Source organism: Hydra vulgaris, chromosome 02 (genome assembly GCF_038396675.1).
Source record: "Hydra vulgaris chromosome 02, alternate assembly HydraT2T_AEP".
Taxonomy (NCBI): Eukaryota; Metazoa; Cnidaria; class Hydrozoa; order Anthoathecata; family Hydridae; genus Hydra; species Hydra vulgaris.
The window spans coordinates 59,016,552-59,040,216 of record NC_088921.1 but is presented as its reverse complement, the minus strand read 5'-3'; the positions used below and the strand labels follow the sequence as shown (position 1 = coordinate 59,040,216).

Here is a 23,665-nt window from a genome sequence, read left to right as displayed (position 1 = left end):
AACACAAAACTTTAGGAATAACAATTTGTTTTTTAAAGTGCTTTTAGAGTAAAAGAAAATACATATTTTCAAAGAAAGTTTGTAAAAAGCGAATAAAATTTGCAAATAATTACTGATAAGTAGCGTCAAGCAACACTGTTGTGAATTATTGTCATTATCATATTAAGCGTTAAACAGAGTTTTATAAGATAAAAGAGATTAAAAAAATATGTGCTGTTAAAGCTTTTTTTTTTTTTTGATATAGTTTTTTTTAAATTTGAAATTATGGAGAATATGAAGCCAGAGCTAGGTAATATTTATCTAGATCTGCATTCTTTGTTACTAGTTTATTAAAGAATTTTAATCAGGGGAGAGTCAATAATGAAAATTGCATTCATAGTGAAAGATATTGCAATAGCAATTTCTTCAATATACAATGTTGATGTTGCTAACTATGTTTTTTAAAGCAATAAGTTTGGTTTATTTTCACAACATAATTTAAAAGATGTATTAAAGACTGATATAATTTAAAAATCATAATCTTTTATAAATTTTTTGTTTAAATGGTTCCATTGGATGCTTTTAAACTCAAAACTGTTTTACAATTATTTGTTTTTTTCTTCAATCATTTTATTTGGTATTGTTGTTAGGCAGCACATCAAGATCGTAAAATTGCAAAAAATTTGGCTGCTCAGTATATTTTAAAGGTAATAAATCTTTTCAAAAAAAAAAGTTACACTTTGAATTTTCGAAATATTTATAAAAAAAATTTAGCTCTCAAGTTAAAAAAAGTTTTTTTTTAAATTTTATGATTTTTTTTTTTTACTTTGTTTGATATTTTTTTACTTAAAATTAAAAAAATTGTGATTATTACTTAATTATTTATAGAAACTTCATCCTGAACTTACTTGTTGGGGATCTATTATGCGTTTGCATAAAAGTGTTCAACTTGCTTTATTACAGGTAGAAATAAAGTTATAAATTATATATATATATATATATATATATATATATATATATATATATATATATATATGTATATATATATATATATATATATATATATATTCAAATATAAACACATACATAAAGTGCTGTAGTAGTGTAGTGGTAGAAGTTTGTTTGCTTCAAAAGTGAGAAGTTTCAAGTTCGATTCCCATTAAACCTCTGGTAGTATCCAGTTCAACTTATATTAGCATGCGCTCAATAAAAAATTTATTTCAATAAAAAATTTATTTCAATAAAAAATTTATTTCAATAAAAAATTGTTTTTTAAAATTTATTATAATTTTAATAATTCGAAATTTTTCTCTTACCTTTTTTATTTCAGAATTCAATTTGTAAATGATTATTAAGATTTAAAAATTTCAATTTGTAAAAATAACTCTTCAACTTATTTAAAAATAACTCTCCAACTTATTTAAAAATAACTCTCCATTTTATTTATCATTGATTAAAACTATGTTTATAACCTTTAATCGTTTTTATATAAATTTATTTGCTTTTACATAACACCTAACATTAATCTCTTATCATGACTAGTACCAAAAAATATTAAACATAAAAACCACTACTAAATTGTAATGATGGTTTTATGTTTAATAACTTTTTGCAAATCAGAAAATAATACCCATTGTTACCACTCTCTGTGTTGATGGGTATTATTTTTGAATTGCATAAACTTCAATATATAGATTTCACAACAAGTTAATAATTTGATAGGTACTTACCTATCAAATTATTAACTTGTTGTGAAATCAGTTTTGAATCTTTTGACTGTTTCTTTATACTGTTTAGTTTAGCATTACTTCACTCAATCACTTAACTTTTTGTTCATTATCAATCTCCTTCCTTTCAAGACAACACTTTCTTTGATGTTATATCTGATTAAATTGACTGACATTTTTTCTTTATCCATCAGTCGATATTGTTGTTATTGGCTAATTCACTAAAACTTTTATCTCATGCTTCTTTACATTAAAGTATCATATTTATTCTTTAATTTATTCATTACCCTATAATTGTATTTTCTTCCTTATTTTTTACTAAGTTTGCTCTATCATTACACTTCTTATTTCCTACTAAGTATCTATCATTATTCCTTTTGTAGCTTTTTTGCAATGATCTTTTTAATGATGTCTATTGTCTCTGCTGAAAATTAGGCCTCCAATGTGACCTCCTGGATTCAGGCAGGCATGAAAGCTTTTATGGAATGTATTGTTTAATGCTTAAGTTTCATTATTTCTAATTAATAAATCTCATATTTTATCTTAGTTAGAAGTTAGGTTTAAAGGCATTCTTTTTAATGAGTCGTTAACATTGAAAAGTCTAACATTCTATCTTTTATACATGGGTCTGATCTTATTACCTCTCCTTAGCACAAGGCTCAACTATTTAAAAAAAACTTTTCCTCTAATTGGACTCAACTCTAATAATTATACTCTTGTTGACATCTCTGAGAAATTAATTTTTTTTGGTTAAGAAGCTAATAATAACTTATCTTGAGTCCAACGACTTACTCCATTACAATCTTTATCATACTTTTCGCTTTCTTACTCCTTATTCCATTCTCTATCTTTATAAATCTTTTATCTGTTGTTGTCTGGAATACGGTTGTCATGTTTAGACTGGTTATTCTAATAGTTCTCATTCCATCTACCAATATACCATCTGGTGTGACATTGCTTTTATCAAAGAAATTTTATTTGGTTTTTCCTGGAGCATCAATACTTTGGAATTTACCTGCCTTTATGTTTCCTTAATGAATTAATTTACAGTTTTTTGAGTTGTTTTTTTTTGTAAATTTTTTGTTTTGTAAATCCTCTTTGGTTACTATTTTTTTATGTAGCATTCTTTTATTGACAAATGTTATGAAGTAGTATTAAAACGCTATTTATAAGCACTAGTTTATAAGTCCTTTAAAACCACTAAAAATTTTATCAAGTTTTAATTTCCTTATTCTAATTTTCTATTCATGTTTTAAAGCAAGCATTCTATTCTATTAATTAGCACTCTTTTTAACCATTGTATAAAACTTTCTAATCATTATTTGCATACAATTTTTTAAGTGTTGTATAAAATTGTAACCTGTGTTCTAATTTAAACTGAATGACAGAAGGATATTAAGAATAATATTTTTTAAATATTTAAAAAAAAAGAAGCATGACATAAAAAAAAAAGCTTTTTTATTGAAGTAAGGCTGTAATGTTTTAATTAAAAAAAATCAGTTTCAAAGTCAAAAATTAAATATATAAGTTTTATCTTATTTTTTTGTTGATCTTTACTGTTTAATTGAGCAAGTTTTTGTTGTAGAATAAAACTTTAATGGAAAATATTTTTCATAAGATCAAGTGAACCTTTCTTTCCTAAACTTTTGAGATGAGTTTTATACTCTAGTTGATAGGTTAGCGAGCGTTGTTTATTGCACCAAGAAGTCTTAAATATTCCATTTGCATGCATGTATAAACACTGCTATATAATAATTGATAGTAAGTTACATAATATACCGTTAGTAAGTAATATAATTTATATTGCTGTATATACTGCTATAAATATATAATTATATATTGTTATAAATATATAAACTGCTATAAAGTAATATAATATACTGTGAGCTATATATATATGGTTTAAAATGTGGCATAAAATTTTTTTTAACTCATTATTAAATAATTGTATTATAAAATAAATTGAATATTTATTATTTATAATGAATATAGCTATGCAATATTTTTTGTGTTCCCTTAGACAACTCTTAAAGATGAGAAAGAAAAGACCTTGAAAAATGAATCGCAAAGTGAACGCATAATAAACATTTTACATGAAGAAATGCGGAAAATAGGAAAATGAGTTTCAAATAATTACTTAGTACCCAGTTTTTTGTGAATTATGAATTCATTTTTTGTTCCAAAAAATTACTTTGAGATGTAGTTACATTTGTTTTTATTTTTGTTTAACATTCGGAAAGGAAAGTTTGACTTGTTTTTTTTATAAAATTAAATCAGAGTTTTATGCTTCAATTAGTTATATAAAATAAAGAAATAAATAGAATAAAAGTCCTTTTTTTTTTTTTTACAGTTATTTTTGTTAAACTGTGATTGTCTTTATTTACAATAACTATAAAAAATAAAGCAATGTTCAAATTCATAGATGATTTTGCTCAAACAAAAACTGTCAAGTATTTACAAATTCAAAATTTGTGATATTCTTTCTACCAATATATATTTTTTCATATAATAGTGAATATGAATCTATGATAATCTATTTTTAAATAATCTCTAATTACAGTTTAAAGGACTTATTGAATATTTACAAAAAATTTTTGTTTTATGTTCTATGAAAATCTATTGCCACACTTTGATGATGTCACACTTTGATGATGTCACTCTGTGATGATGTCACACTTTGATGATGTCACTCTGTGATGATGTCACTCTGTGTTGATGTCACTCTGTGATAATGTCACTCTGTGATGATGTCACTCTGTGATGATGTCACTCTGTGTTGATGTCACTCTGTGTTGATGTCTCTGTGATGTTGACTTTTATTTTTTACTTTTATTCTACCTTTGATTTATCACAAAATTTGGAAAAAATTAAAATCATATTCAATATATCTCAATTTTGTTTAAACTAAATTGTTTATTTTTCATTTTAAGATTTTCTTTTATGATTACGGTCTTACTTTAAATAATATTCAATTGCTACAGAAGGTGTCATGTAAGCAATATTGTTGTTTGGTTGTAAAAGTTTTAACTTGAAACCAAACGGAACTTAAAGGTTTATGGTTTATAAATCAAAGAAGTTGTCAAATCAAATCAAAGAAGTAATAATACTGGTATATTTTTCATAAACTTGTGGGGTAAAGTAAAAGACAAAATTCCATGCATACCATGCATGGAACTTTGTACTTTACCTACAAGTTTATAGGAAACATACCAGTAATGTCATAATTCACACGATAGCTTATTGTGATACTATATTTTGCATTTGAAAAATGCAAAATGTTGTATCACAATAAGCTATGGTGATTTTTTTTGTACTAAGTTTATTATTTTTTATTTAATTTGTTTTTCAATTTACCTTTTTCTTTATAATTGATAATTTTGAACTGAAGTTTTTTTTATAACATTTGTATGTTAGTAAAAATGTTTAAATGTGTACATAATAAAGTTAGGCTGGGAAAAAACTTGAACCTGTTTAAAAAACGAAATCTTACCGCCGTTAAATCATCTGAAAATCAAAACTTTGTAGATGGTCGCAGATGTCTGCCACAGTTACACACTTCATCGAAAGTTATTAATAACATTAATCCTGGAACTGGGGCTATTATTGGCCAGTTCTATTGTTCTGGAAAAGATGAGCTTGAAAGAGCAGTAGCTAATTCAAAAGAGGCTTTTGAAGTTTGGTCACACCAGGCTGTATCTGAACGCAGTAGTATTTTTAGAAGAGCAGCAAAAGCAATTCGATCCAAGAAACTTGATATTGCAAGACTTGAAACCATAGATACAGGTAACGAGTTTGTAAATTTTTAAACAGACTCCAGTTAGTGGATTAATTTTTTTGTATTTTTTGGTTTTTGATTGGTTCTATTTCATCACTTAAGAAAAAAAGTCAAGTGAGAAGAATATGTTACTACTTTACTTTAAACAACACATTTACTTTTTAGATCTGTATTGAAATAAGGAGGTTATTTTGAATAAAACATTTTTTACTTGTTTTGGTTAAACAAGAAAATAAGTTTGAAACAATTATAATATACAATAAGTGAGAAAACATGTTGGATCTTAAAATACATTTTTACAACTGCTTCTTTGATATTGTTAAACTTTTTTTTCTCAATGCTCTATAGATTCTGTTCATCATTTACATAATTTTTTTTATTTAAATTAGTTTATAAACATTCTTATGCTTAACACAAAATAATGTTCGCCATAACATTATTAGGTGAACCTAATTTTTTATTAAGCACATATTTGTAGTTTTACTTAAAGGGGTAGTATGCAAGATTAACTACATTTTTTTTAGTAAGTAATATTGTAAATATTGTAAGTATGTAATATTGTAAATTTTCATTGTCTATAATGATACTGTATTTTTTACTGAATTTAGTATTTTTTATTTCACTTTTTTAAGATCACTTTAAGGTTTGAATTGCAGGAATTAGAGTCAAGTTTTTTAATAATTAAAAATATCAATAAAGTACTTAAAAATATTAAACAATAAAAAAACTATTACCATCAAATTGTTTCAATCCATTATTTACCAATGTTTGTTTCTGGTCAAATTGATCAAGCATTATCTCATTATTCCTCAACCCTTTTTGTTGTTGTTAGTGACTAATGCATCACACTGATTGGGTTGGCTCTAGTAAATGTCAGCTTGCTTGCTTTTTTCTTGCTCAATCTCTTATCCAGATCTCTTATCTAACTCAAAACTTTTTTCTTTCTCAACAGTTAACTTTGTGACTTGTTTTTCAGTCAACCCTTATTACTTGCTTTTACTCCTTGATTTGTGACTTGTCTCTGACCTTAAATTGTGTATAGTTTCTCCTTGCTCTCCTTTAGGTGTTAGTTCATGTTATGATCTCACTAAAACTTTTATCTCATACTTCTACATCAGATTCACGCTATCATTGCACTTCTTACTACTATCTTAAGGCTGAGTTCTTTTTTGTGAATTCTTTTTTGTGATTCATGCACCAAGTATGTATAGAAGCTCTTATTTCTTCCCATCAATTTTAAGTCAACCCTCCCATGGTTCTCTCTCTCTTGTGTAGCTGATTTTACCTTCTAAGTGTAATCATTCTTTCATTTTTAACATTTCAAGAAATTAATGCAAAATAGTAAAAAGTAAAGTAAAAAATGGTGCAAAGGACCATTCTCAGATTTCTAAATCTTGTATTTTATTTTAGAAGTTAGGGTCAAGAGGATTAAGTATAGTCTTTAACTATGTCACTAACAAAAGCAGACCTAGCAATCCATCCCTTATACATAAATCTGACTTTTATACCTCTTCCATGATAAGGTAGAACTGTTTGAAAAAAACTTTTAACCTAATTTATCTCTTGAATCTAATGATTAAACTCTTCCTGTCATCCTAAAGAAACAGATCACTGCTATTGCTTTTGAAATATTAGTTGCGATGAAATCTGGAAAGCTGGTTTTCTCCATAAGTAACTTCTTGATTACAACAAGGTTTTATTCTTGGTTCATGTTAATGTATTTGCTGATATTTATACTTCTAAAGTGGCTCTGATGATAAAACTCTATGCTTTAGTTTTAACAAAATGTTATCACTTTTTGCTTGTTTAATACAGGCAGATGATAGAGAATTGGGTCTCTTTTATGTAACAGCTTGGAGCTTGCATTGACTGGTAAATTTTAAATCAAGTAAAAACCAATTTTTTAATAATTATTGCAATGTTGATAATCCTAATTTTTTTGTTCTTCAACTCTTTTTTGTTTTCTGTTCTCCTAACTTAAATAGTGGTTGCTGCCTTGTTATGAGTGAATTCATTTAATACACAGATACATATGTTAAAATATGCAAATACACATGTTAAAAATGGAAAAACTTAAAACCCAGAATAAAATAATGAAGTTTTATAATTAAAAAAAAAAACCAATTTCATGAAATTTTTAATAATGTTATTTGCATAATTTTAAAGAGATATTTCTCCTTTTAAATGATATATACTTTTAAATATTTTATATAAAAGTATATATTTCATTTAAAAGTAATATATTAAAAATCAATTCATATGAAATATAATTTTGTATCTAAGTTTGCACCTTAGCAACAAATTTCTTTTATAGTTTTGCACCTAAATTTAAAGAAGTTTACAAATATTAAGAATCAATTCACAATTTTACAAATATTAGAATTCTAAAATAATTGTAATCATCAAATCAACTCGAATCTATTGCAGATTTCTAAAATCAAATCGAATATTGAATCTACACCTGGTCCTATGTGACACAACAAGGTCTTTTTTCTGATTTTTGTAGACAAATTACAATTAAAAGAACAAATAAATAAGAAATGATAAACAGTATTTCACTAGGGAAAACTATAACAGAATCTGATTTCACTAGGGAAAACTATAACAGAATCAAGCATGGATGTAGATGCTGTTATTGAATCTTTTAACTATTATGCTTCTTTATGTTACATGCTTCATGGTCAACAAATACCTGTGCATAATGGTGCTTTGGTATACACTGTACGAGAACCACTTGGTGTATGCTTAGGTATATATATTAAGTTTATTTGTGTTAATGTTAGGTAAACTAAAATATATTGAATAAAGTCTCAAATAATGCTTTTCTGTTTGTTAAATTATTTAAAGGGATTGGTGCTTGGAATTTTCCATTTTTGAACATAGCATGGAAAGCTCTCCCTGCTTTAGCTTGTGGAAACACATTGATATATAAACCTTCACCTATTACACCAATCACAAGTGTAGTTTTTGCTGAGATAATGGCAGATGTTGGCCTTCCAGCAGGTTGTTTAAACATAGTACAAGGTGATGGTGATGCTGGTCAGTATTTATGTGAACACAAAGATATTGCTAAAGTATCATTTACTGGAAGTATTTCAACAGGCACAAAAGTAAGGTGAAATTTGGTGAAATTTCTATTATTGATAATATAAGTAGTATGTTACTGATAATAATAAGTTTTTAGTGCAATGACAGTTAAAAGTAAGATTTTTTAATTAGATAATGGCAGCATGTGCACCCACTTTAAAGAAATTGACACTGGAATTAGGAGGCAAATCTCCACTTGTTATATTTGAAGATGCTGATATTGATAATGCTGTGCAAGGTGCGCTTATGGCGAATTTTATCATTCAAGGAGAAGTAAAAAAAAAAATTAGTTTAATATTTTGTCTTAAATGTGATTTTTGTCGAGTTGTAACTTAATTTTGTTTTAATATAATTGAACCTGTCATTTCGAAAAATGCATAATTCATTAATTATAAAGCAAAAATTAAAGACATTTCTTTTTTGTATAAGTTTATTAAAACTACCATTTTTAATGGAAGTCTTTATTACATCTTAGTATGATTAGTGCCCAATAGTTGTTTAAAAATATATTAGAAAGTGTGTTGCTTTTTTTATAATTACTTTAAAAAAATTGAAATTCAGAAACTACTAAAAAACCATCACTCAAAGACTTAAAACAAACTTTATTGTTTATTGAATAAAAACAAAACAACCATTAGCATACATAGTCTATTGGAATTTCAACGCCACCACCACCTATCAAATAAAGGTAGTCACCAAACCTATTCACCTATAATATTATAAAGCAGTTCTCGAGGTATTCTATCTATAATCTATCAAAAGATTCTATCAAAAAAGTTAAAATATTAAGATAATAACACTGGTGTATGATTTATTTGCAATTTTTCTATATTTTGCTGAACATTTATGAAAAAAATACCAAGAATAAAGTAACCATGACTAGTTGCTAATAGGTGTTTACATATCTTAACAATGTCATAGGAAGTATGTATTGGTGATTACATATGTTAATTCAATTTTTCAACTGCTAGATAACTGCTTAAGACTTGTATTTTTTACAATACATTTTAAGGATGATTTCATCAAACTGAGGCAGAGTATTTAGACGTCAAACATTAGGGTTGAATTGGTGCTTATAGAAGATGATTGTGTCTTATGTCAGGTCCGCAGATTTTTTATGTTCAAAATTTTTTATTAGGTTTTTATTTATAAATGCTATGGTATCCTTAGAATTTGAAAATATTTAAGAGCAGTAAAGCAAAGCATGATATATCTTATCTGAAAAAACTAACACAATTAGAAACAACTTTCTAACGACTTTGGAGCAAATGCAACTTCATTTAAGTCTGACAATTTGACTAACTTTTCTGATTATAAATGATGTAAACATTTAAGGTGCTCCCACTTAGCTGTTCCTTGAATACCATTATTATTGTACACTTGTTCTTAGCTTTTTTCAAAAACCAAAGTTTTCTAATGTTTTTCAAATATTTGCATATAATTGAAAAACATTAGAAAACATTAGAAAACTTTTTACATCTTAATGTAATATAAAATAATGTAGTATCAAATAGTATAATTGCATATTAATGGATCTTAATCTTTTGTTACTGAATGTTTTTCTTATGATCTGTCATGACCTTTTAAAAATGTATTATTTCCTCAAACTTTGACCAGTCTACAATATTTATATAATTTTGAGATTATTATTTTTTCTCAATAAACTCTTTTTTACAGTTTTAATTTTTGTGCTTTGATAGTTTGGCAGCCATTTACACAATGGTTTTTAGCACTTATAAATTATAACTATTTAAGAAATCATAAAAATATGTAATATATTATAAGGCGTTTTAAACAATATGTGTCAACCTAAATAGATTTTTAGCCACATCAGTTCTTACTAACTTTTAAACTGTTAATAAAATTAGTAATATGGTTAGCAGTTAAATAGTGGGAAGCAAAAATACAGTGTAAAATTCATTTATTAAAATTTATAACAGAAAAAATAATACTAATGAAAGGTTATTGCATAAAAAAACACTCTTAATTTTAAAAGAATAAAAGTTCTCTAAAAAGCTGTACAATGTGTGTGACTTCGCATTTTCTCAAACTGGAATAATAGGTGGTCACAGCTTATGCACAGAGGGCCAAACAGCTGTTTTCACGGACATTGGTTCATAACTTTTGAACAGAAAGTGCTATGGGGTTGATTAAAGACTTTTTGAAAAAGTTTTTATGTGTAAATTTTGAAAAAAACTAAAAAATAATTTTGCTGCAGGATATTTTGGTCATAATTTAAAGGAACAAAATATTAAAAATTTCATAAAATTTGCTTTTTTATAGGTTATAACAAAAATACGTATAAATGTTTATAAATATGTATGTATATTTTGTAATACAAAGATAACATAGGTACATCAATGGCAAAAACAATAAAAATTATCAAAAAAAGTACTTAAATACATAATTTATTCATATGTTAACATTTTAAAATGTGTCATCTTCAGATAAAATGTTATTAGATACATTTTGTTTATGAGAATATTTATCAGAATATCCTCATTCATTCCAAAATTTGCGGAATGGTTTTGACTTGTATCTCTTGTCAAAAAAAATTTGATCAGAGGATATCCACATTCAGTTAATAGTGTCTGTTAAATTGATAATTTAGGAGTTTTTTTTTGAGAGTTTAGTTTGTACCAATCTTAATATTTTGTTATTACCTTTTAACCCTGAATCAAAAAATACTTCCCAACTACTTTCCTAGTTATTCAAAAGTAGATCCAAAAAATGACCAATCAGTTTGTGAAGTGATTCATGGTTCAGGTATATTTTTTTTGATCCATATCCATATTGATCCATGGTTCAGGTATATTTTTTTTGTTACCGGTGGAAACTCGTTAAATAGGAATAAATAAAAATCTGTACAATAGCTTTTATATTGATCCACATAAATTTTTCTTTTTGAGGAAAATACTCAAAAGAATTACTGAGAGCACCAATTCGAACTTTTGAAATATTGCATAATATTAAATCCCTGTTTAATTTTTTATGCAATAGTTTTCTAGCTATATAACCTGTTGTTGTTGTTCCTCTTTTTCCAATTGTACAGGTTAGTCCCATTTTATACCTGTTTTTTTTTTAATATCTCTGTTTCTAATAAAGTTTCTGCTTGCTTCAGAAATCTATTTGAAGCACTGAAAGGGGACTCAGACCAATTAAAAACACCAGCTTTCACATGTACAACAGTTTTCATGAAATAGTCAAATGTACCCAGTAAAGCATGACGAACCTATAAAAATATCAGTAATTTTTAATATCAAGATATCAAGTATGTTCAAATATTAAAAATATAGAATAATATGAACACTATTACAAGATACCAATTTACTTGTATTGGTTTTACATAACAGGCTGGAATTGGTTTGAATAATTGTCCAGCTCTTGTGATATAATCAGGTGTTTTTTTAAGTAAAGAAACGTCTTCTTGTTCAAGTTGGTTAAATATTTCATTCATAGTTATAGTGTCTTGATTGATTACAAAACCATTTTCAATTCTTTCAATATTCAAACACTTTTGAGGATGTGCACATATCACAATTTGCACCTCCAACTTCCTGAAAAAAGATTCACTGCTTTGATACCCATTAAATATGACTGCACTATCACCTTTACATTAAATTGTTTTCCCTCTTTACACATATGGAAACCTTTATTTTTTAACTCTTCTATGTCCGAATTCAAGACAGACAATGATTGAAGAGTTTCTCTTGATTCTTTTCCCATTTCAAGATTCAGCGCTTTGTGACTCACTGGGGCATTTTGTGACTTTTGCAACCATATCAACAAAGCTGCTTCTGTTTCAAGTGAAAATGGACAAAACATTGTCAGTATGATATTACTAGTGTTAACATCTTATTAATTAAATATGGCTTTCACCACCATCAATTCCAAATTTTATTTTCATTAGTATTTTTTCAATGTTTATATCTAAAAAAATGTTCTCTAGTATCCTTTGCTTTGTCAGTTTAATAGCCTGAAATAGACTGAAGAAAACACCAGAATAAAGTTCAAGATAATTCATAATAATTGGTGTTACTTCAGATTATTTTTTTTTGAGATGTTTCCAATTAGGCAATATATTAAAACCAGCAGTTGAAAAAGTTTTTTTTTTGGTTTGCATATGAATGCCTACTAAGAGCACAAACTGTTTAAATTGACATTATTTCTATTGGAAACTTATTGAAAATTATTCTTTAACATACTCTTCAAGCAAGGTTTCCTTACCAGCCTTGAATTATATGCCAGCATAGCCCATTTTTTTAAGTTTATTTTTCTTCAGATGCAGATCTTTGCTAGCTATTCTCAACTAATATTTTTTGTGCAAATGTGAATTCATTGGAGTCAAGAGCCTTAGCAATTATCAGTAAACAACCTGTTATATTTGCAGAATTAGTTTTTGGCTGTTTATTTTCCTCAGCAATAAAAATTTCAAATAAGTTAGATTCAGTGAGCTTCATTGTTATTAAACTAAATATATAAATATTTTTATTGGTTCATTATCTAATAACTCTAATTATATCTAATAATAATCTATAATTCAAAATATAAACAAGTTTACGGGGTAAGTAATATATTTTTTTACTATATACATCTCAGTTTTGATTTTAACTCTTGCAATTCCTTTAATTTAAAACAGATTTCAATGATGCAATATTTTTTTTTAATTAATGGCTGTACTAACTAGATTAAATTTCGTCAAAAAAAAAGAGGGCTTGGGGTAGGGGTGGAGTGTTGGTTAAAAATTGGTCTTGATCCTTTTTTTTAATTTCTACACATACACTTTTACTGAACACATCTTTTCCTTTTAAAAATATGTACAAAATAATGTAAAACTATTTGCATTAATATTTTTTATTATAATTTAAACTAAAGGGGTAGGGTTATTCTTTTACTTTTTTTTGTCTAAAAGTGCTAAGTTGGCACAATTTAGTTAAAAGCATCTTATTCATTTTGTTATAGGAGTTTAAAAATATATGGGTTTACTAGTGCCAACTTAGCACTTTTTGAGACAAATTATTTTTTCTGATAAAAAATTAGTTAAAAAACACTAAAACTTTACTAAATTTTAGTTATTTCATTAGGTATAACATGTAAAGAAAATTTTTTGCAATAATCTATTAAGTTAACATTCACATTTCCATAAACTGCAGTCTAAGATTCTACATACGATTATCACATTAGCACTGCTTAAATAGTGACATTTTTTCTTATATAATGCCAAAAATGACTTTATGCCTAAAAACTATATTTTGCAACAAATTTACGTTATTTAAACTTGTATATTTCATGGACAAATCATGCTTTTGAATTAATTTTTTTTTTATTGAATGGAAATTTATTTGGCTTTCAAAAACAACTAACTTAAATTTATTTTGGTAACATTTATTTTTGAGCAATGTCGTCAATATAGATTCCCATGGAATTATCTTATCTTAAAAATTCATACCATGAAAAGAATATTTTATCATTTATTAATAAATTATTCTTTAATCTAAATTTATTAGTTAAATTAACATTATTTATATTATTAATTATAATATATTGAGGAATATTTGTTGTTGATGTATTTAATTTTTATCACAATTTAGTAACAAGCTTGTTTTTTTTTTTTATTTTAAATAAAATTTTCTTAGTTCGATTACTAAAGCTAAAATATTATCTTATTTCTGTTGTGCTTTTACATTTAATATAGGCTTGCTCCAATGGTACAAGAGTATATGTACATGAGTCAATATTTGACAACTTTCTTGAAAAAGTTGTAGAGGCAACAAGAAATTTAAATATTGGTGATACAATGGATGCTCGGACTCATATTGGTGCTTTGATCAGTCTTGAACATTTAGAAAAAGTCCAAGGTTTTATCAATAGAGCTGTATCTGAGGTGTTTTTATATAGATTATATTTATAAATATATATTGGTATCTAGTTAATGTTTATCAAGTTTTATTTGATCAAAAAATTATTTCAACTTTTTTAAACATGATCTTTTATATTTGTTAAGTTTTTTTAGTGACATAGTTTATTTTGTGCAGAATAAGTTTGACAATTTATCTAAATTTCTGCTTTTTTGAAAGTGGTATTTTTATTATTTCTTTTTTTTTTGATAAAAATCCTACTATCATAAGCGAAGTCTATAATCCTTATCCAATAACATAAAGTCCTATAATTATTAGTTCTTAATCGTTATCCAATCACATATAGTCCTATAACAATAAGTTCTTTTTCCTTATCCAATAAAATAAAGTCCTATAACAATAACTTCTTTTTCCTTATCCAATAGAAAAATAATAACAGGTTTCATATTATAGTTTGTGGAATAAAGTATAATTATTTCTTGAATAAAGTGTTTTATTAGTGTTTTTAACAGAATAAAATTTTAAAATATCATGCACTGCAAACCACCCGTTTTTTCAATCAGTCAATAGAAGTAATAATGAATTTGAAGTTGTACTTTAATAAAGAAAATAGAAGTAATAATGAATTTGAAGTTGTACTTTAAAGAAAAATTTGATAAAATAAAAAAACAGCATTTTGCTGTTTTTTTATTTTATCAAATTTTTCTTTATTAAAGTACAACTAATTATTTCAACAGTTAATTAAATTACATCATGTCTTGCAAATTGCTTGCAAGAGAAGAAATTGCTTTGTAATAGTTGACAAAGATGGTTAGCCGATTTCACAATAAGTGAGTTCATAGCATCATTTTAATCAACAATCAGTTTTATATGATTTAGTGCTCAGGTCTCAAGTTTTTGACACAAACATTTTTGAAGACTTTTGACTTTCTTTCTACTTTGTATTTGCTATCTTTTTTTTTTGCCATTTTTTTCAGTGCACTTTTATTGCAGTAATGTCACATAATGCCAAAAAAACAAAAATACTTTGTCTTTCAGAAGTACCTTTGTCAAATTTGCTGAGCTACTTCAATTCTTGAAAAGACAGTTGTTTTGTCAATGGCACCATGGCAAGCCTGACATTTGTTTGTGACATTATTTTGAAATGTTGTAAAAATTTAAAGTGTTGTTAGACTCAGTGATTCATATTTTTGATACTTGATTGTAGTTGAAGCCAATAGTGTAAGAATAAGTCTGTGTTGAGCTAAAACAGTTTATTTTTATCGATGTTGAGATTCTGATATTCGATTTATATTTGCTGATAAATGAATTAAAATTTTTTTCAATAAAGGTATATGTTATTAAAATTTTTAATTCTTGAATTATGCCTACCCTTCCACACTTTGATTGATATAGTTTGATTGTTTCTTGCTTTATTTTGATTAAATTTGATGCAACTTTTTAGCTGCTGAATCATTTATAAATGACGTGTTTTTTTTTTAATTTCTTTTTTTCAAAACTTTGTCTAGTTTAAAAGCCCAGTTCTAATAAGTTAAAGGTACACAACCTTTTTGTGTACTTTTTTTTTAGCGTTAACTATTCTACAATAGAATAAATAAGGGCAGCTCCAGGTTTGATCTTAGATTTCATCAAGCTCAAAAAAGTTCAAATTATTTGAGATTTGTTGCTTAAAAGGTATTAGGTTATTGCTCAGTAATGTTTAGTGAAGATATTTATTAAATAATTAATTTCCAAAAAATCCCTAAGATAACCCAAGTTCTTTTTTTCTTTTTTCTTGTCTACTAAATTAAAATAAATAAACATATTGATATTTATAATTAGTATATTGATATTATAATAACATAAATTTTATATTTTTATTTTATATTTTAGGGAGCCAAGATTTTATGTGGTGGTGATAAGCCTAAGTTTGAGAATCGATCTTTTGCAAATGGATACTATATAAATCCATGTATTATGACACACTGTCATGATGGTATGGAAATTATAAAAGAAGAGCACTTCGGACCTATTATGTGTGTCATGCCATTTTCTAACGAAGAAGAAGTTTTAAATAGAGCAAACAGTACCACAACTGGTCTTGCTGCAGGTGTATTTACAAAGTGAGAATTTTTTCGTAAATTTTTTTGACGCTTTAAAACTACTTTTTTAATACATTTATGAGATTAAAGAGAAGTATTTATGCACTGTAATTTCAATTTAGAAGTTATTCTGTTAAAAAACGCAATGTAACTTTTAAAAACATTTTATGAAAATATTATGTTTACATTCTGTTTTTTTGCTTCAGTTATGATTCTGTCTGGCAGACACTATTCAGTTTTTTTTTGCTGCAGTTGTAACTCTGTCAGACAGACATTATTTAGTTTTGACAGCCACTATATTATCTTACACTATCAGTGGCATATCCAAAAAATTTTTGAGCATACCAGTATGCGGACACATTAAGGACCTTTTTTTATTTTTTAGTAAATGACTTAACAATTGGTAGTGTCAACATATTTCCTGATCTCAAGTACCAATTGGCACGAAAAATATTAAAATGCTATTGAAAACAGTCAAACGTAGCCTCTTCACTCTATAAAAAACAAACTTGTGTAAGTATTATATAAGTATTGAAATACTTCAAGCTGTAGTTTAGGTTAAAAATTTGGGCGCCCATACCGGTATACCAGTATCAAAATTTACCTGGATACATCACTGACTATAAGTTAGTAAAAGATAATAGAGGAAACATAAGATATAATAATAAGTTATGAAAAAGTAAATTTTTATTTTTAAAAAAAAATTTACTTCCAACAAGGCTGCAAGCAACCACTGTTTAAGTTTGGGGCTGAAGAAGAAAGTTTAAGAGCAAGAAAATGTTTGACAGAAGTTGTAAAAGCTATTTATTGTTTAAGTTAGGAAAAGTGAGATTATGTTTGGTTTGATGGAGCAAGCGATAATAGCTTGCTTGAGATGCAACTATATTAACCTTGTAGATAAGACAGAAGTGCAGTTTACGACAATGGCAACTAGAGTAGGACTTACTACATTTTAATTCAGTTTTGGGAAGAAAAAAGGCATTATTAAAAGAACCAGCTTAAATGTGACAACAGTTTTCCATACTTATACATATAAGAAATTTATAGGTTATGCTCAAGACTGTATCAAAAGCAAATAGAGCCACTTAGATGCAAAACAATGCAGGAGAAGTACCCCAGAGATTACTGGCAATGAAAAGAGTGTTGTTCATCAAGGATGACTATTGCTGTGATTAGAAAAGAGTTTTCTAGCAGGAAATAAAATGAGACTCAATTAAACACCTGTTAAATATTTTAGAAAGTATTTAAGATTTAGTGAACACTTTTGTAAAACTGTGGTCTGTTGTCAATACCAAAATCTGTAGAGGAGTTTGAGTTTGAAAATAATATTAAAAGCAGGCATGGTTTGGATATCTAGCGATGGGTTAACCTCTTTTTCTGGGATTTTGGGAAGAGTATGGTAATTAAGTTGAAGAATTAGTTGGAGGAAAAGTCCATTGCAAATAGTTCTGCCTTATCTTTGGGAGTTGTAATGAAATCAAACCCATGGATGATAGATAACATCTTAGATTTTCTATTGTTAATGACGCTAATAAAGGTTTTCTTCTAATTAAAAGTCTCTAGAATCTAACTTTTAAGATGAAAATTAAGTAATCTGAGACCTTTGCACCAGACAAAGTTTCAATTTCAAGAGAGTTGTTCTTGTAAAACAGATGAACAAAACAGTTATTAACTAAAAATAGAAGCTGCAAAATATCAACTACAAGGTACATTGAAAAATCACAAAAGTAAATTTAGTTGTGAGAAGTACAGTGATTAGGTGAATCTGATTTAGAAAAAAGTATGAAATGAAGATTTTATTGAAATCATAGCATAGTCTAAACCACACAAATTTTAAGGAGGTAACATAAGTGAATTGGTTTGTCTGGAAAAATTTAACAATCTAGGTAAGATATTGAGAATTTTATTCTAGAAGGTTATACTAGAGCCACTGACCTGAAACATCTGAAAGATCCGAAGAAGAAACTAAATTAAAACTTTTACAAAGAGCAGTGAATTTAGCAAAAAATAGGATTTTATGGGTAAAAAGATTCTTCCAAAACCTCAAATGTATAAGATTAAAACAATTTAGTGGCAATGATTAATTTTTTATGTTCAGTATTTTTTTGGTAATGATTGTTTTTTATATTCAATATTTATTGACTATATAGCCATGATTTAAATTATTAGAGAAACTTTGAGTCAACATATGTATTACTTGTCACCCTCAACATATGTATTGCTTGTCACCCTCAACACATGTTTTACTTGTCACCCTCAATATATGTACTACTTGTCACCCTCAACATGTATTACTTGTCACCCTCAGCATATGTATTATTTGTCACCCTCAATAATAAACTGTGCAGCTGTCTCATTACTGCTAATCAACCTAATTTGTAGTAAAAAGTTTTTTATGCAGCCTTGACAATGCACACTAATAGCACTAACAGGGACATCATTCATACTTAGCATGGCTAATGTTCTGATATTTCACTGTTAATACTGGTATTTCACAGCTGTTTATGGAATTAGCTTCTTTTAGAGTTTGGTAAATTTCACTACCACCTGGCCTCATGATCATTAAACCGAGTTTTAAAGCTGTACCCTCATTAGTAGATAACAGAATGAGCTGCATAGCTACTTCTAATGAGGTGTTTTTTTTAATATGAAAATATAGCATAGTTCAAAAATATGTTAGTGGAGGATCTAACATTCATCATTTTAGAAATGAAAACATTAAAAAAAGCCTTGATAAGAAAACTCAAACAATTAACAAAGAATTGCATATGGCATGTCATTTTATATAGGCTGATATGATTTTTTTTTTTTATGACTCAGTTTACAATTTAATAACTTAAAACTTTTTTAGTGTATAAACATCATGGTTTTTGTAGGTTCAAAGGTTTTCTCAGTAAAAACCAAATAACATTGGTACGCATAAAATAATTATAGGTTCAAAGGTTTTCTCAGTGAAAACTGAATGTTATTGGTATGCATAAAATAATTATAGGTTCAAAGGTTTTTTCAGTAAAAACCAAATAACATTGGTACGCATAAAATAATTATAGGTTCAAAGGTTTTCTCAGTGAAAACTGAATGTTATTGGTATGCATAAAATAATTATAGGTTCAAAGGTTTTTTCAGTGAAAACCGAATGTTATTGGTAAACATAAAATAAACATTAGCAAAGTTAAAATGCATCAAGTAACTGGAGGTCATTTATAAACCTGGTAGTGAACTTCTATCAAAATTTTTACTGCATGATGAAAACATTTATTCTCTTACCAGATCAATTTATTTTCACTAAATGCATAAATAAACAATTCACTTGTAAATAAAACAATAAGTCATTGGATATCAAGTTTTTTTTGGCAGAGATACGTTTGTTTAAATTATTATCAATAGAGTAGGATATTATCAATTAAACTAGTAGACTGTAGCTTTTATTATTACTCTTGTACCTATTAAAATAAACATTGTACCTAATAATATAAACAGTGTATCTATTAATATAAACAGTGCACCTAATAATATAAACAGTGTATCTATTAATATAAACAGTGCACCTAATAATATAAACAGTGTATCTATTAATATAAACAGTGCACCTAATAATATAAACAGTGTATCTATTAATATAAACAGTGCACCTAATAATATAAACAGTGTATCTATTAATATAAACAGTGTACCTATTAATATAAAGATTTGATTAAACTTTTTATGCTAGGCTTCTGAGCCATAATCAGTCTTTTCACTGACTAACTATGCGAGCAAGAGTATGGTTTAACAAACTTTGTAGATCAGCAAAAGCTGAGTAATCAGTTATACTTATATTGTTTTTATTACTTAGCATACATTGTTCTTTTGCATCTCAAACAGTATTGTAAGGAGGATATTACAGCCTGCTTTAATTGCAGTCAAACAAATCTACTAATATGAATCCTTAAATAGTCCACAATCAAGTTGAAGTTTTTTTTCTCCCCTAAAAAGTAGTTTAACTTATTTTTTAAAGTGGTCGAAATTATTTATTATTGTTATTAAATTATTCATTATTGTTATATTATTTAATTTGTTATTGCTACAATTTTACGTTTTAAGTTTTATAAGAGACCATATGAATATGCTTTACATCTAAGATACAACAGGTTGTTTATACTATTTAAAATATAAAAACATATTACATAAAATACCTTAATTTTATTATATGATATATTAAGCAGTGATTAGATATAGTTATTAGTTCATAATAATGATAAATAGTTATAAATTGCAATAAAAGTATACAAATGAAAAGGAGACCTGTGTGGTTTGGGCAAAAAATGTGAGCTGAAATTTAATTAAAAAAAGAAAAGAAAATATTTATTATTAAAGCATCTAAACCAGCGATTTCAGGTAATTATAGGTAATAAAAAAAGATACAGAGGTCAGTTCTAGGTCAGTCTATCTCAATAAAAAATAATTTAGAGGTTCAGCTTTAAACAGGCATGGATGTTTTACAACATCTAGTTTACTTGCAATCTAAACTGCCTAAATCTACCAAAAAGTTTAATTTAGTTATATGCCTACTTCAAAGTAGACATATAACTAAATCGTATGTATACTTTAGCGAAGGTTAAGAAACTCTTGATAATGACAGGGTTTGGTGTTATCATTGGCACTTAACTAAAAAACTCTTCTCAAAAAACTAGTCAAACAGTATGGTAAGAAAAACCGTGTAAAGAAAAATTAAAAAAGAAGCTCTGTCAAATTTTAGCAAATCAGAAAAACTTTGAAAATTACTTAAAAAAAGTCTTTTGGGTCAATATACTAGATTTGAAAAACAAGATTAAGACAAAGGCTTGAGAAACTTTTTGGAAGACCGTATTGGAGTAAAAACAGTTCACTCTTGAAACAGAGGGTAAAATTTTACAAAAGCTTCTGTTGAGCTTAAAAATATACATTTGCAGTTACATGTTAAAGATGAAAACAAGGTTAAGGAAGACATCAGTAAAGAGGTAAAAAAAAATGCCAATACTGAAAAAGGACCCATCGAGCTTAGCCTTTATTTTACAAGTTTTTTTACCTTATGCTTATCTATGGTAGTTTATTATGAGATAAGTTTTTACTTCCACTGCATTAAACTCAATCTTTGTTAAATCTTTTTTAAAAGCATATTATTTTGTTCTATCTAAAATAATGGTATTGTTATGCATCAAAGTTTCATCATATAAAGAACTTCTTATTTTAGTAGAAAAAAGTCCAAGACTAGAAAAGGCTCTCTCAGATTCTACAAATCTATGAGGAATAGTTTGAAGAGCTTTGAAAAGTAAATCAAATATTTGAGTCTAGCTTTGCTAGATTTAAAAACAGCCATTTCCTTTTGAACAAAAAACATACATAAAATTTGTATGTTTTTTGTTCATAAACTGTACTATGAATCTAAATAAAAATGATGCACCCTGTAATAACTAATTTCAGCTGCTTTAAAATGTAAATTATACTAATTTTAGGGGATAAAATAAAAATATACCATTTTAATCAAAAATTCTGATATTCATTTATGTCCTAGAAAAAAATTTATTGAAAATATTTGTTAGTTTTGGCCTCAAACTTTTAAAATGTCTAAGATGCATCTTTGTTGTCTTTTCCATTACCTGTAACCCATAGTAACCCATATTATATTTGTCATTATTGCAATACAATGCACCTCACTACCGAAAAGCCTCTCCTGAGTTTATGCATGTTTTTAGAAAAAATATAGACAATAAGGCAATATAGGAAAACATACCCAAAACATCTAATATAAACAGTAAAGTACAAGAAACACATACAAAAACAGAAATAAAGAAAAAATAATGATCTAGGCAGTTAAATGCTAAAATAATGATACAGACAGGTAGTAAATTATTGAGAAACTAAAATAATGATACAGACAGTAGTAAACTATTGAGAACTAATAAAGTAAAAAACAGTAAAAGTAAATGATTGATAAGTAAAGGTGCCCAACCATATTTAAAGTACAAATATTGTAACTGATTGATAAACTACTCTGATAAGTTCTCTCAGCAGAGTATGTAATAAAAAAACAAAATACTTAATTTTTTTTTTATAAATTTTTAATTTTTGTTTATAGTAATATAATTATAAATTAATTAATACAATGAAATTAGAAATTAAAAGTTTTTTATTTTAAAATGTTCTTATTACTTTTATTTTAGAAATATTTCAAGAGCTCACAAATTTATAGCTAAACTTCAAGCTGGTTCTTGTTATATAAATACATACAATATGTATCCAGTGCAAGTGCCATTTGGTGGCAATAAGATGTCTGGTATTGGTCGTGAAAATGGAACACAAGTAATTGAACATTATACACAAACAAAGAGTGTTTATGTTGAACTGAATGAAGTTGATAGTATATTTAAATAATCTTTTTATATTTTTATATTCATATTTTTTGATTATAAATTTTTTGTTTTCTAAATCAAGTTATTATTTTTTTCTTTATAAATAATTTTAAAAATATATTTAATTTTTATTTAAAAAGTTAATTAAAGTATATCTATTAATTTAAAGGTAGAGAAACATTTTTAAATAAATATTTACTAGTGAAATTGTTTTTTAATTTTTGACTAAAAAAAGATTCCTTACATTAATTTTTAATTGATGCTTCCTGTCCCTTAGATTAATTTTTAATTAAAGGTTTTTAGTTCAAACATGTTCATGTTTGAGCGTTCGAACTTTTGCCATTTTTTAACAGGTTCAAACTCAAACTTTTTCTCTTAAAGTTCGAACATGTATGTTAGGATTATGACATTTTTTGAATCTGTTGTGGCCATACTTCTATAACCTGAGAAATGTTGAGTGATTGATAAAAAACTGGTTTAATGGTAGTCTAGTTGCAAAAATATCCCCCCTCCCCCTTGATAATAACATGATTTTTCATAGATTACATGAGGACACAAAGCTTATTTCCAACCCATTTATGAACAGCCACAAAAATAAATAAAACTAATTGTAAATTATATTTAGTATTTATAAACTACATATCATTGAAGTGGATCAATAAATGTAATTTTTTTCAGCAAGTTAGTTTTAACGCTTCACAGGTCATTCTTTCCAATAAATTTCACATTTGCATATTCCCATTTTTTTGAATTTTGAAGGAGATCTTCCATCAATTTAACGCCTCGT

General features: G+C 26.5%; 2 protein-coding genes across 2 annotated transcripts in view; both read left to right on the top strand.

Moving 5' to 3' along the window:
• LOC100208905 (microprocessor complex subunit DGCR8) overlaps positions 1–3,908 on the top strand; it is a 32,553-nt gene extending 28,645 nt beyond the window's left edge. The window contains exons 6-8 of the mRNA XM_065791534.1: positions 630–686; positions 868–942; positions 3,727–3,908. Coding sequence (XP_065647606.1) covers positions 630–686; positions 868–942; positions 3,727–3,828 — 234 coding nt within the window. The 3' untranslated portion in view covers positions 3,829–3,908. The remainder of the gene's footprint in view (positions 1–629; positions 687–867; positions 943–3,726) is intronic.
• Positions 3,909–5,105: 1,197 nt separating this feature from the next.
• Positions 5,106–23,085, top strand: LOC100205388 (4-trimethylaminobutyraldehyde dehydrogenase). Its single transcript, XM_065791533.1, has 7 exons — positions 5,106–5,489; positions 8,075–8,230; positions 8,329–8,591; positions 8,701–8,841; positions 14,264–14,452; positions 16,299–16,528; positions 22,690–23,085. The coding sequence occupies exons 1-7, from the start codon at positions 5,114–5,116 to the stop codon at positions 22,898–22,900; spliced, it is 1,566 nt and encodes a 521-aa protein (XP_065647605.1). The 5' UTR covers positions 5,106–5,113; the 3' UTR covers positions 22,901–23,085.
• The last annotated feature ends 580 nt before the right edge of the window (positions 23,086–23,665 follow it).

Coding starts and splice junctions, on each gene's coding strand:
- LOC100205388 (XM_065791533.1), top strand. CDS start 5,114: ATGTTAGTAAAAATGTTTAAATGTGTACATAATAAAGTTAGGCTGGGA. Junction 5,490..8,074: donor ACTTGAAACCATAGATACAG/GTAACGAGTTTG, acceptor TGATTTCACTAG/GGAAAACTATAACAGAATCA. Junction 14,453..16,298: donor TCAATAGAGCTGTATCTGAG/GTGTTTTTATAT, acceptor TTTATATTTTAG/GGAGCCAAGATTTTATGTGG.